This window comes from Eublepharis macularius, chromosome 12 (assembly GCF_028583425.1).
Source record: "Eublepharis macularius isolate TG4126 chromosome 12, MPM_Emac_v1.0, whole genome shotgun sequence".
In the NCBI taxonomy this organism is placed as follows: Eukaryota; Metazoa; Chordata; class Lepidosauria; order Squamata; family Eublepharidae; genus Eublepharis; species Eublepharis macularius.
This window is the reverse complement of record NC_072801.1, coordinates 66,818,593-66,831,772: the sequence shown is the minus strand read 5'-3', so window position 1 is coordinate 66,831,772 and position 13,180 is coordinate 66,818,593. Positions and strand designations below refer to the sequence as shown.

General features: G+C 46.6%; 1 protein-coding gene across 1 annotated transcript in view; it reads left to right on the top strand.

Moving 5' to 3' along the window:
- Positions 1-7,284: 7,284 nt before the first annotated feature.
- Positions 7,285-13,180, top strand: part of PNP (purine nucleoside phosphorylase) — a 28,335-nt gene continuing 22,439 nt past the window's right edge. Inside the window, exon 1 of the mRNA XM_054995547.1 lies at positions 7,285-7,469. Within this exon, the coding sequence (XP_054851522.1) occupies positions 7,447-7,469 (23 nt within the window). The 5' untranslated portion in view covers positions 7,285-7,446. The remainder of the gene's footprint in view (positions 7,470-13,180) is intronic.

The following is a 13,180-nucleotide window of genomic DNA, read 5'->3' as shown; positions in this document are numbered from 1 at the left end:
GAGTTCCAGCACCTCTTGAAAATACTCGGCAATAGTGCTTGAAAATAATATGATTTCAAAGAATCCCATGTATATCTTCCTCATTTTCCTCTTGAGAGTTCCGCCACCTCTTTTCCTAGAAAAAAACCCCTGGCAAGAATGTGATGACCCCATACGAAAGAGCTGTGGTTATTTTTGGCACCATATACAAACTTCCCCTTCAAAGATATGAAGATGTTCACTCATATATTTGCCACATAATATATTTGTGCAGCAGCTTTGCTCATCTGAACAGGGTCTCCTGCAGGTGCCAAGCTGCACACGGGTGAAGTCAACAGCAGCCCGTGCACGGGCTTTCTCTGTGGTGGCCCCTATCCTGTGGAATGACCTGCCTGAGGAAGTCAGAAAAGCCCCCACTCCCCTGGCTTTTTGTAAACGATGCAAAACCGAACTATTCAAAAAGGCTTTTTACTCAAATGAGAGGGCTGTATCATAGGGATGGGGTCTCAGATGCTTCACTAATGAGTTATGGACCATAGACTTCATTACTATGTTGTCTTACATATTATCTGCTGCTTTTAATATGTACTCCTATGTACCAACAGTGCTCCATGTCTAATGTTAGTCCTAGAATTAATTATGTTCTGCTTCAGTATTTTTTCTACTCTGTTGGATTCTTGCTAATACTATGTCTTTTAAACTTGTATCTATTTACCCTATGGCACTGTTTATGGAAATGTCCTTGATACTGTATTGAAATATACTTTTACTGATTGTACTAATCTCATACTATGTAATATGCCTTGAGTCTCAGTGAGAAAGGCAGACTATAAATGACATAAATAAAATAAATAATTCCAGCTGATCAGGTAACCACAAGTGGCTATCTGTCTCACTGCCTGAAAGCCTTTGAATTACTTGTGAGTAAAGTCCACGGTAGACAGACAGAAGATGGGGCTGCACCTTTCCAGATTGTAAAATATCCTTGACTCAACTTATATCACAAGGCTTCAGTGATCAGGAATGAAATGAGCACAGCCAATCAATTAATAAATGAGCAACACAAGGGAAACATGAGGTTTTAATTAAAAGAATGAGGAAACGTGATTCTCATTTTGTGCTCCCTGCTCCCTGCATCCTGTTCAGAGCAAGTTTCTGAACCTGGTCCAGTTATGAGGGCACAAGGGTTGCCAATGTCCAGGTGGAGACTGGAGAGCTCCCAGAATTATAGCGGATCTCTATACAACAGAGATCATTTCCCCTGGAGGGTAGCTGCTTTGGAGGGTGGACTGTATGGCATTATATCCTACTGAAGTCCCTCCCCTCCCCAAACCTCACCCTTTCCTGGCTCCACTCCCAAATTTCCAGGAATTTTGCAACCCCGAGTTCACAATCCTAGGGTGTGGTGGCTGGATGGTTGAGGTTGCCTAGGGGAAACCCAGGTTCATATTACTGCATGGCAATGAAGCTTAGACAGTGCCAGATAAGACATGTTGGGGCCCTAAACTGTAGTTTATTTAGTTAGTGCATATATCCAGCTCTGTCTAGCCTGAACTCACCCACATGACTTTTCAGTTCCTCTCACATGGGTTAAAGGCAGCTGTTTAAAATGTACCCGAATCAAGTGAAATACAGGAAGTCTGTTTTGAGCGCACCTGTATTGAGGTTCTGAATTGAGTAATGACCAAGCAGGAAAGTTGATTTGTATTTCAACTTTCTGGTGTTTTATGTGTCATTTTGTTCTTACTACTCACCTGCCATCTGTGGCCTGGATCTAAATCTCTCTTTCTCTCTGTCTCTTTCTCACACACACAAAATTCATGTGTTGTCATCAGGGCTTTTTTTCTGGGGAAAGAGGTGGTGGAACTCAGTAGTGGAACTCAAGACCACACAATGACGTCGCTTTGGTTCAGCTGGAACAAGGGGGGAGTTTTTTAAAGTTTAAATTGCCCTTGGCGAAAATGGTCACATGGCTGGTGGCCCCCCCACAGAGGGGAGTTTAGATTGCCTTCCATGCCGCTCAGCAGCGTAGAGGGCAATCTAAACTCCCCTCTGTCTGGAGATCAAGGGGCGGGGCCACCAGCCATGTGACCATTTTTAAGAGGTGCCAGAACTCCATTCCACCGCGTTCCAGCTGGAAAAAAGCCCTGGTTGTCATATAATGTGTCATTGGCCCCTCGCCGCTGACCTTCCTGTAGCAGGCAAGGCAACCATTCTTGTGTCAACAGGTTACAAATAAATGTGAGGGTTCTATGACCTTTTCTAGCCCCTATCCTATCCCATCAGTGCTTTTCAGTCCCCTTCCACCCTCCAGCCCCTATATCCAAATATAAGTGGCACTCGGTCATTGGCTTGGCACAATCAGCTCTGGCTCCTCTCCCTCATTGCGCTTCCAGGGACACTGCAGACGCAATCACACTCCCTGGCACATTTTTGTTTGCTTTTAGGAAAGGGCTTTTAGTTCTATCAACTTTCTGAGGTTTTTTGGAGGGGGGAAATCTCCACCCTATCCTTGATTCGCTATCTTTATTGACTTGCGTTTCTTCACTGTAATAAAATCAGCTTCCAATTATATAAAGAGGAATCAATAAAGTTCAAGCATAATCTTATCAACCACGCAACATCGACTGATAAGGGGGCGCTGAACTTTCACCAAATGCACAGATTCGAGTCATGCTTCTTCGTCTCGGCAATAGCAGAATGTGCCCTGCCTTCTTTGTGGAATTAGATGCAAAAGATGCTGAAGCCCAACACTTCTACAGGCAATGGCCAGACTCTGACAGACACACAATGCAGTCATTCCTAAGCAAAGTTTTGGCTGTCTACACCTGTGGATTGTTCTGAGAGTGGCCTGTGAAATGGCATTACAGCCAGTAAGTGTGTTGCTAGGAATGGGACGACCTTGAGTTCAGATCTCTGCTCCCCCCGTGAAACTATTTGGATGACCTTGGGCCAATCACATCTCCTAGCCGAACGTGCCTCATAGGGATCGGAAACAGAGGAAGGAAGAAGCACGTTAGAGGAATGCTGTATAAACGCAATTTCATGCCAATATAAACTCAATTACAGCTGTTTGCCGCTCTCATTATGACTGACGGGTAATCTTAATAAGATGCACCAGGTGCATAGTGATGGGATGGTTCATATAATGCCCTATAATTGATTGGCCTAGAGCCGGATGGCAGGGACACGCCTGCACATTTCTGAGAGCCTGAGTCGGGGCTGGCCAGTTCCTTGCCTCTCTGTCGTTTCCGTGGCAGGATGGGTGAGTGCAATGCAAGACTTTTAAGGATGGGAGGCAAATATCTCTGGTTCTCTGCTCTGTAGGATTTGACACACTTAGAACTTTTGTGGCTCCTTCCAGATGGCCTGTGCCCACACAGTGGGGCCTAGTACCACAGTCTGAAAAGAGCTTTTAAATTATAAGTCAGCCAACCTTGAAATATTTGAAGTGGGTACTCTAAGACCTAGTTTGGGCCATTTATATCCAACGTGCTCAGAATCCCATCAGCTTTTCCTTCATGGCTTCCTGCCCCTGTGCTGCAATCCAGATCTTCTTTATCCCACCATTAGTATCATTTCTCCTACTTTTTCATGGAAATTTGTCTTTGGCTGTTTCCACACGTTCTTGAAGGGACAGCCCACTCACTGAATGCTGGCGGCTTCCCCCCCTTCAATCCAGACGTTTCTGTTTTCAAAATGGTTGCAGGCTGTTCGGCTTCCCTTTTTGGGGGCATCTTTTCCGGTGCCGTGGGAAAGTGCATTCCTAGAAAAGGAGCCAAAGAAATGGAAGCCAAACAGCCTGCAACCGTTTTCAAAATGGAGACATCTGGAGTGAAGGGGAAAAGCCACCAGTGCTCGGTGAGTAGGTCATCCCTTTAAGTTCGTGTGGAAATGGCCTTTGTTTCCATCTTTGGAAAGAGCAGGCAGCTCCATACTGCAGAAAGCAGGTTGTGTTGGCCAACAGTTTTGCTTTCCAAAAGAAATAAAAGGTCCAATTCCAGCCCACCGCATGGAAGTTGGATCATGGTGGGCTTAGTCTTCATAATAATGCTTTCCGTTCAGTGTGATGATCGAGTTCAACCCTTCAGTCCAGGAAAGTCATCAAGTTACATGCCCTACCACCTCAGCTTCCGGAAGAACCTCCCAGAAGCGTTGGGAAGCAGGCTCCAGCCAGGTTTCACCATAAGGGTGAAGATCACTCACACTACAGCAGCATGCTGTCTATCTCCACCACCTGATGAAGAGACACATTCTCATCACTCTCTGATTCACCTGCCTGAGCTCCACCTGCCTGGATTTTTGATCACGGCCCAGGTAAGCACCTGAGGCAAGGATAGAAATCAGTTGGAGCTGTCAGTCAGCCTCTCATTTCTCAGAACCTGCCTTGAACATGATTGCAAACAGGCATGTTACCAAAGGCGCATAGGAGCGGGACACATGTTGCACTGGTTTCCTGCCTTGAGCTCTGAATAGATTATCACCTGGTTTGGGTACAAGGCAATTAACAACCTGTTTGGACTCATTAGCAGGTGTAAAAACACCAGGCAAGGGCATCTCAGTAGAAGCAAGAAGATGCCTACCTGTAATCCAGAGACCTGAATGGGCGTTCCCTTTTGCCTCCTTGAAAACGGCCTCTAGCTTTAAAAGAATACATCCAAATGCCTTCCGTGAATTGTTTGTTTTAGACTGGGAAAAAACCTACAGGGAAAACAAAAAAGATTGAAGAACAGAAATAGAAGCCCAAGCTAGCCCAATCTTGTCAGCTCTTGGAAGCTAAGCAGGGTCAGCCCTGGGTAGTAGTTGGATGGGAGATCACCAAGGAGGGCCAGGGTCGCAGAGGCAGGCAATGATAAATCACCTATGTTTGTCTCTTGCCTTGAAAAGCCTGTGGGGTCACCATAAATTGGCTGTAACCTGACATCTTAAAAGAAGTAGTATCTCCATTTGGGCTGGATTAGGATATGCTTAGGGCTTAAACTATGTCAAATTTAAGACGCCTAATAGCCTTACCTCCCAAATGTATATATAGTAAAATTTTGTATTTAGAGGCCAGTCATAATCTGAGACCCTAATCTATAATTTATTTAACATGTGCATAAATCCAACTCTTCTCAACATTCACGGTCCTTATTTGGTATTTCCAGTTTTCATTTAAGTGGTTTTTCGATTTAACTTCCAATATTTCCACCAAAGTAGGTGCCAAGGAACAGAACAACATCTGTCTGCCTCCATAGTGGATCATGAGCAATGCCATTTTAAATGTTACAGTAAGCATTGGGAAGTACCTTTTGTTCAGATCTCGGAATAAACACAGACGTAGATGTATCAATAGTGTGCAGCCTGATGTAAGACAGTTTCCTAGGTGTGATATAAAATATAAAATGGTATGATGTGTAAATATTAGACTAATACACAGTTAAAGGAAACCAAGGCAACTAGATCAACAAGCCAGAGTTATATCTTGTTAGACTACATATGCCACAAAACGTAGATCAGAGCAAACAACCTGACAAGGTGAGCTCATTTATTTATTTAGTACTTTGCTTTCCCACCTGTACTCCACGGAGTCAGGGGTGGTGAACTGTCTCCCTTCCTCCATTTTATCTGCACAACAACCCTATGAGGTAGTTAGGCTGGGGGGGGCAACACCCCTCAGGCACAATAGAAATTTGAACTCATGTCTCCCAGATCCAAGTCCAATGCTTTAACCACTACATCACCTATTAGAATAAAATCTTGTTTGTCTTTGAGGTGCTACGAGACTATCTTTGCCGTATTAGACTCATTTCTGAACTATTCTATCATATTATTTTCAACATTTTACAAGCAAAAGCAACACGATTCCTTTTCATCAAGACCAACGAAAATAACTGTACGAAAAACTTCCAAATTCTCCAGAACTCTTCATTACACACTGGATATTTAAATGAGGAAGAGGGGCAGAGATTTTTCAGGCCGTGATTTTAAGGTTCATGTCAGGGGATTTCATTTTTTTTTCTTTTATAACATTCAGTGTCGTAATTAAAGTGTCCTGCTAAGATCAGGGAGTTTGTGGTTCAAATCCCCCCTCTGCCATGTAAACCTGGGCCATCATTCTTGTTCAGCCGAACCCACTTCACTGGTAGTTTCCGGTGGGTAACCATGTGGGTCTGCAGTTTTCAACTCTCAAAAGCTCATACCCTGGAAATCCAGTTGGTCTCGAAGGTGTTACAGGACCTGAATCTTGTTCCACCTTGCTGGGTTATTGGCAGGTTAAAATGGAGAAGGGGAGAATGTTGGAAGCCCCCTTGGGTTCTCTACTGGAGAGAAAATCAAGGGATAAACATTTAATTAAAATAATCAAGATATCCCCCCCCTCAAAACTCCCCCTCCCATTTCAGCAAAACTCAACATTTTTTATTTACAGCAGAGAGAGAGGGTTCGAGGAGGGGAGCTACAAGTATCAACTGCGAGTACAGAAATCTGTTTGTCTGGAGTTTTGGGAGGCGCTTGGGGCAAGACTGCTGCGGCTTTCACACATGCAAAGAGGTACGTGCCAAGCAAGCCAAGGAAATGGCGTAGGGTTGCCAACTCTGTGCTGCGAAATTCCTGAAGATTTGGGGGTGAAACCTAGGAAAGGTCAGTCTGGGGGAGAGGAGTAGGGTTGCCAACCTCCAGGTGGGGCTTGGTGATCTCCCAGACTACAAATACCAGTTCTCGAAAAGGGCTGCTTTGGGGGGGTGGGCTCTATGGCATTATACCCCACTGAGGTCTCTCCCCTCCCCAAACCATGCCCTCCCTGGGCTCCACCCCCAAATTCTTCAGGAATTCCCCAGCCCAGTGCTGGCAACCCTAAGGGACCTCAGCAAGGTATAATGCCATACAGTCCACCCCATCCTGTAGAGCAGCCAGTTTCTCCCGTGCAGTCTGGAGATCAGCTGTGGTTCTGGGAGATCTCCAAGCAACACCTGGAAGTTGGCAACCCTGGCTGGGCCATTTCCCCACTTACGGACCTGCTCATTTTAAAAAAAAACCATTTCCCTTTTGCTGCGCTGTCGCCAGCAGCATCACCCGCATCAACCACGCAGAAATGCCCTACTGTCGAAACCCGCCGTCCTGGCAGGTGTGCCACGAGCCTCCTGGCCTCAGCCAATCATCCCCCTTCTCCACCCTATCTCAGCCAATCAGCGCTCTTCTCCGCCAGCGCCGCCAAGAGGCCGCAGGGATGAATGGAGTGGGCGTGGCGAAAGCGGTCCAAAGGCGATGACGAGAAGACCCGGCGTCTCCACGGCAACCTTTGTTACCCGCAGGGAAGGAGCCTCCGATTGGCTGGTCTGGCTATGACGGCACCCACACTTTAGGAGGCCGGTTAAGTCTCTCTGCCTGCTGCATTGAGTGCGAGTCTCCCGGGAGAACGATCTGCGATAGCAACCGAGCCGAAAGGAAACCTCGGACGCCTCGAGAATTAGAAAAAAAAAATCCGGCATGGAGGGACAGGTGGAAAAGAGGTCAGGATCTCTTGGGGGGTTTGGGGGTGCCTTTGTGTTATTTTATTGCGATTTTGCCGGCACGTGGCTGTTTGATCAAAGGAAGAGGGAGATCGCTTTGAGGGGGGCCACAGGATCCCCCCTCTTATTGCCTCCAGGAGCATCTGTATTAAAAAAATGATCAAGGCGGATTAACATCCCTCCCCCGCTTTTTGAGCCTCTCCCTTCTCCCTCTGAATTTTAGGAAAGAGACCTCTCCCCCATTAAGCCCCCAACTCTGGGAGAAAGGAGTTGGCGGACCGAGAAGGAAAGTTGGGGTAACGGGGGAATGGGGTGGCAAAACCGGGGCTCCTGATTTCGTATTTTGAGAGGATGGGGGTAGGCGGACATTTAGGTGGGGACAGGATGCTGGAGTGTGGTATGTGTGGTCTGGTGGGGGAAAAAGGCTAGACAATAACTCCCAAAGACTCAGCAGCGAGAGTTTGGGGGGTATACATTGCGGAAGCTTTGACTTTTCCCCTTTCAGAAGCTGAAAATCTTGTTGGTCTCTAAGGTGCCACAGGACTAGAATCCTGCTGTTCTACTGCAGATCAACATGGCCACCCACCTGAAACTATCAAAAAGACACAGCGTAGAGAATGAACTAGGATCTGAGAGGTTAAATTGTAAAATTTAGCTAGGAACTCACAATCTGCCCAGTGCCTTTTTATCCCACTGTTCTTCCAAAGAGCTCCAAGCAGCTTACACAGCTCCCTGTTCCTCGTTTTACGCTGATAACAACCCTCCGAGGTAGATTAGGTTGCGAAAAATTGACTGCCCTAAGGGAGCCCGGTAAATTTCCTAGCAGTGTGGGGATTTCAACCCTGGTTTCCTGGCTCTTAGTTGAGGACTTTAACCACTATACCAGTCTAGCCAACTGTGTAAGTAGCCTTAGGCAATCCACTAGATCTTTAGCCTCAGTTTTCCTCATTTGTAGTATGGGTGTGAGGCTAGTTTACTTTGTAGGTTCCAATCCCTGCTCTGCCATGGAAGCTTGCTGGGTGACCTTGGGCCAGTCACCCCCTCTCAGCCTAACCCACCTCACAGAGTTGTTGTGAGGATAAATGGAGGAATGGCAAAGCTGTTTTGAGTCCCCATTTGGGAGAAAGGCAAGCTATGGAGGAAATGGAATAAAAACAGGCTTGTTGTAAATGCTATAGAAATGCTACTTGTTCTCAAGAGGAGGCTGAAATGGGCTAAAGAAAATGCTGGTTGGAATTTGAGGATTAGCAAGTGGCAACAAGAATCCTTAATCTTTTTCGCACCTCTTTTCTTAAGAGCCTAAAGTCCCTGCGCTTACCCTGAGCCTCTAAACTTTACAACACCCCTGTGAGGTGAGCTGTGATTAGGCCCGCAGGTTAGAGAAAGCCGGAGGATGGGAAGGAGAGTGGAGACTCACTTGTCTTGCCTCCAGCCATTCGGGGACTGGCAGCTCATATTCTTATGGCAGTAAATAGCAATTAGAATGGCCTGGGGTGGTGATCTGGGAGGAAGACGTTCTCTTGGAGAAGAAAGGGCGTGATTTCTTTTGAGATGGGCCAGTCCTGATTTCGGTAATGAAGTTTCCAAGTGATTCATTGCCAACACGGAAAATGATGCTGCTCAAAGTCACATATTTTTATCTGAAACCAAAAGTCCCTTTTTTACTTCTACGGACTTTCAGACATGCTTACAAAGTTCCTTTCTCCCCTCCCTTTCAAGGGGAGCATCTGTCTCACAGCCTGAGCTCCAACTTCCTACTTCTAGAATTGGGGAGATCGGGTTTTGTTGACTCTGTAGTTAGGGACCCCCCCCCTTTTTTTACCTCTTAAAAATCCTGGATTGAACTTTGTCCCTTGAAAGCTGGTTCCGATACCCAAGCCTTCATAAATAGTTATTGTTTTTTTTCTGGGGAAAGAGGTGGTGGAACGCAGTGGGTTGGCAGCACATGGGGCAACTCCTGGCAGGAGGTGGTGCCCCTGGTATTACATGCGCACGCATGTGCTCCCAGGACCCCACGATGACGTCATGTCTGGGAAGTGACATCCTCAGGAGCGCTCCCACAATGGAGCTTAAATTGCCCTCCACACCACTGGCAATTTAAGCTCCCCCCCTTTGTTCCAGCTGACTGGCGCCAGTCAGCTGGAGCAAGGGGGGGCGAGATTTTAAAGTTTAATGGTCACTGGCCACATGACCATTTTCTAGAGGGGCCAGAACTCTGTTCCACCACGTTCCAGCTGAAAAAAAGCTCTGTAGCTATATAATGATTACTAAGTGCTTTGGAGTCTTCAAAGCGCTTGACAGACACTATTTATTTATGCAGTGTATTTTTATCTTGCTCTTCCGCCGAAGAACTTTTTGTTATGTGCACCTTCATTGTGCACTGTAGCATAGCGATTAAGTGGTTGGGCTGCAAATCAGCGCTCTGCTAGTTCAAATCCCATTACTGCCATGATCTCCATAGGTGGCCTTGGGAAAGCCATTCCACTCAGTCCCTGCTCCCCAGCTATATTGTGGGGATAATAATAACACTAACTTTGTTCACTGATCTGAGTGGGTCAAGAACAGCAGTATATTAGCACAGTTGTTATTGTTACTATTATTCTCACAACAGCCCTATGAGGTAGATTCCGCTGTGGGACAGTGACTGGTTGAAGGACACACAGCAAGCTTTCATGGCCGAGTGGTGATTTGAACCTGGATCTCCCAGATTCTTTTCTGACACTCTCACCACTAAAACATACCAGCATATTGTCCCCATTCTTATCTGGTATAGTAATCCTCAAGATAACCCTTGAAGGTATATCATTATTTTCATACCAGTCTACCAAAGCAGGGAACTGCGTATCTGTGGCTCAGAAAGGGCAGATTCCATTAGGGCTGCTTGTGAATTCAAGACAGTCTCAGAATTCAAACTAGGGAGGCTTGGAGCTGCTCTTCAGTCTCTTAGCTTCTTGCTTCTGAAAAAGGGCTGGGACTCTTATGGAGAAGTTCCGGGCCATGGGATAGAAAGGGGTGGTTTTGCAGATTAAGAGATACCAATTGTTTTTTTTCTACACAGAGGGAAGGGCTGCTCCAATGATAAAAACTGTCATAAACCTCTTGTTATTGCCAGAGCACCAACTAGAAGAGAGTACTTCTGAGCATGTGCCAAGAGCTTAATCACTGAATAACCATGAGCCACCACGTGTCCAGGAATCAAAGGGCAAGCCGTTTGGTTTGAACCCTTGCACCAGTTGTGCACCGGCCACAGGGGAATGGATCCGAGGACTCTTAGCTTCAGGGATGCAAAGTTTAACTGGCAAATGAGGGAGTTTTTAAAAAGAGCAGGAAGGAAGGGGTCAGAGTTGCTCACTTTGGAGTCACCTTAGCATGTCCCTCGGGCCCAGCCCGGTTCTAATTGCCTCCCTCAGTGTCTCCTGGAACATATGAAGTTGCCTAACACTGAATTGGGCCCTTGGTCCATCAGCATCAGTATTGCCTACTCTGACTGGCAGCAACTGTCCAAGGTGTTGGGCAGAGCTCTCATCACCTACTGCCAGGTCTTTTAACTAGAGATGTCAGGAATTGAACCTAGGACTTTCTGCATGCTAAGCAGAGGCTGTACCACTGAGCCACGGGTGGCTCATTGTAGCTGCTATGTGGTTGCTTGGTAGACAACTGCAGGCAGCTGGAAGGTTGATATTTGGCTAGTCTCCATAAAAATGCCGCTTGGCTGGTTGCCAACCATGTCGGGGGGGGGGTACAGTGGCTCATTCCAAGCCTGGCTACCTTTGGCTGACCGTGAGTCGGTACCACCGGCAAGTGTGGATGAGAAACTTGTGGCAAAATGAGAAGGCTGCTGAAGCTGGGTTGAGAGAGAAGGGCAGCCCCAAAGCTTAAAGGGATGGATTTCTTGCTCCCGCTGTATGGCCTGCTTGAGGAGGGACGTCTGCTCCGGATAAAGAGGCAGCTTGTGGCCTGGCGCTTCTGCGCTGCACAGGTTGGAGAGAGGAAGCAGCTGCAACCACACCGCCCTCCTGGTCCGCTCCTCTCCGGCTGGGCTCCTGTTCTGCCCTCAAATGGATGAAAGGGTGATGGGATTGGGTGACATATGGGGAGGGCTTCTGGATCACCAGCTGGCAACCTCGGCTCCCGGTGCCTTTCCCTTCATTTATTACTGAGTTCTGATGAGAACCCTTACGCTTCTCCATCTGGTCTCCCCAGGGAGGAAAGGATGGGACCTTAGGGGTTGACAAATTTATCCCACTAAGCCACCAGCATGATAGGAGCTCAGTTTCTCTCTCCCAAACTTTCTACTTGGGCAGAGAGGAAGCAAGGTGATTCTGTACCACCCTTAGGATAGCCTCATTCTCTGGCTCTTCCTTATTGCTGGGAGCATGTGAACCACAACTGAAAAAATAAATCCACGTTGGAGTCAGGCACAGGTCACTTAAAATGTCTCATGCGCATCATGTGTTTTTGATTCAAGCAGGCCTGGATAATAGGCTTTGAAACACTTTGAATGCTCAAAATACTTTCACTATGGCCATCTTTGGAACAAATCATTTTACTTTTAAGTTCTGGATTTTGGTATGCGCATTAAGAGCCAGCTTTGAAAGATCACGGAAGTTGGCTTTAAAAAGAGCCAAGCTTTCTTTAAAACGAATGGTTGCTCAAAACAAAGGGAGCTTTGGAAGGCATGCAGGGTAAACTGTTCAGGCAAGCCCATGCTTTTTGTGCACCGTCTCTTTACTTGAAGAAGAGTCTTGTAAGATCTGGAAGCTGGCAACACTTTAAAAATAACCCAACAGCAAGCAGCTGACACGATCAAAGCTATTGTTTCTCTGTAGCAAATGAAGGCTTGGCATGGCATTCGGATGGAGCAAGAGGTTTCGTTTTCTTGCCTGGCAGTTCCTGTTAAACGATGAGCGAATACAGAACCTTGGACTTCATTTCATTACAGGGAAATGATTGATACGGAGGATCAGGTTAGACGGAGTACATGAGGGTCTTTTTTCCTTTGTGAAGTGCTGAGTCAGCTGGATGGAAGTTTCACTGGATAATGAAGTTGATCAAAAATCCAGTTTTATGCCCTGTTGACCATAGTTAATAAATAAGCATCCAGGTTGTTGGGTTTTTTAAAAATTTTATGGGGAATTTTGGACTTTTCTGTGCAAGTGGAAAGTGGGGGAAACTGCTGATCTGGCAGATCAGGGTTGGGATCAACCCGTTTTCATGGGGTTGATCCATATTCAGACGGTTGGGGGTTCCTTATTCATGGAAGGTGGTTATTAGCTTCCTAAAATCCACATTCAGATCCCTTTTGAGCCATGACCGCCATCAGGTGACATTGGGCACAACCTTGTAGTCCTTAAGGAACTGGATTCGAGCAGCAAATGGACAGGAAGCCTGGTTTGGACTTAGAGTTGCCAGCTTCCAGGTGGTGGCTGGAGATCTCCCAGAATTACAACTTATTTCCAGGCCACAAAGATCACTTCTGCTGGAAAAAATGGATGCTTTGGAGGGTGGACTCTATTGCACTACACTCTGCTGAGGTCCCTCCCTTCTCCAAGCCCCAGACTCTGCCCCCCCCCCCCCAAATCTCCAGGAATTTCCTAACCCAGAGCTGGTAACCCTATAAATTGTACTCCCCCGCCCCCAACTCAGTAGTATGATACACCTTGAGAAAGGAGCAAGTACACATTCAGATGCACTTAATCGGCCAGATTCTC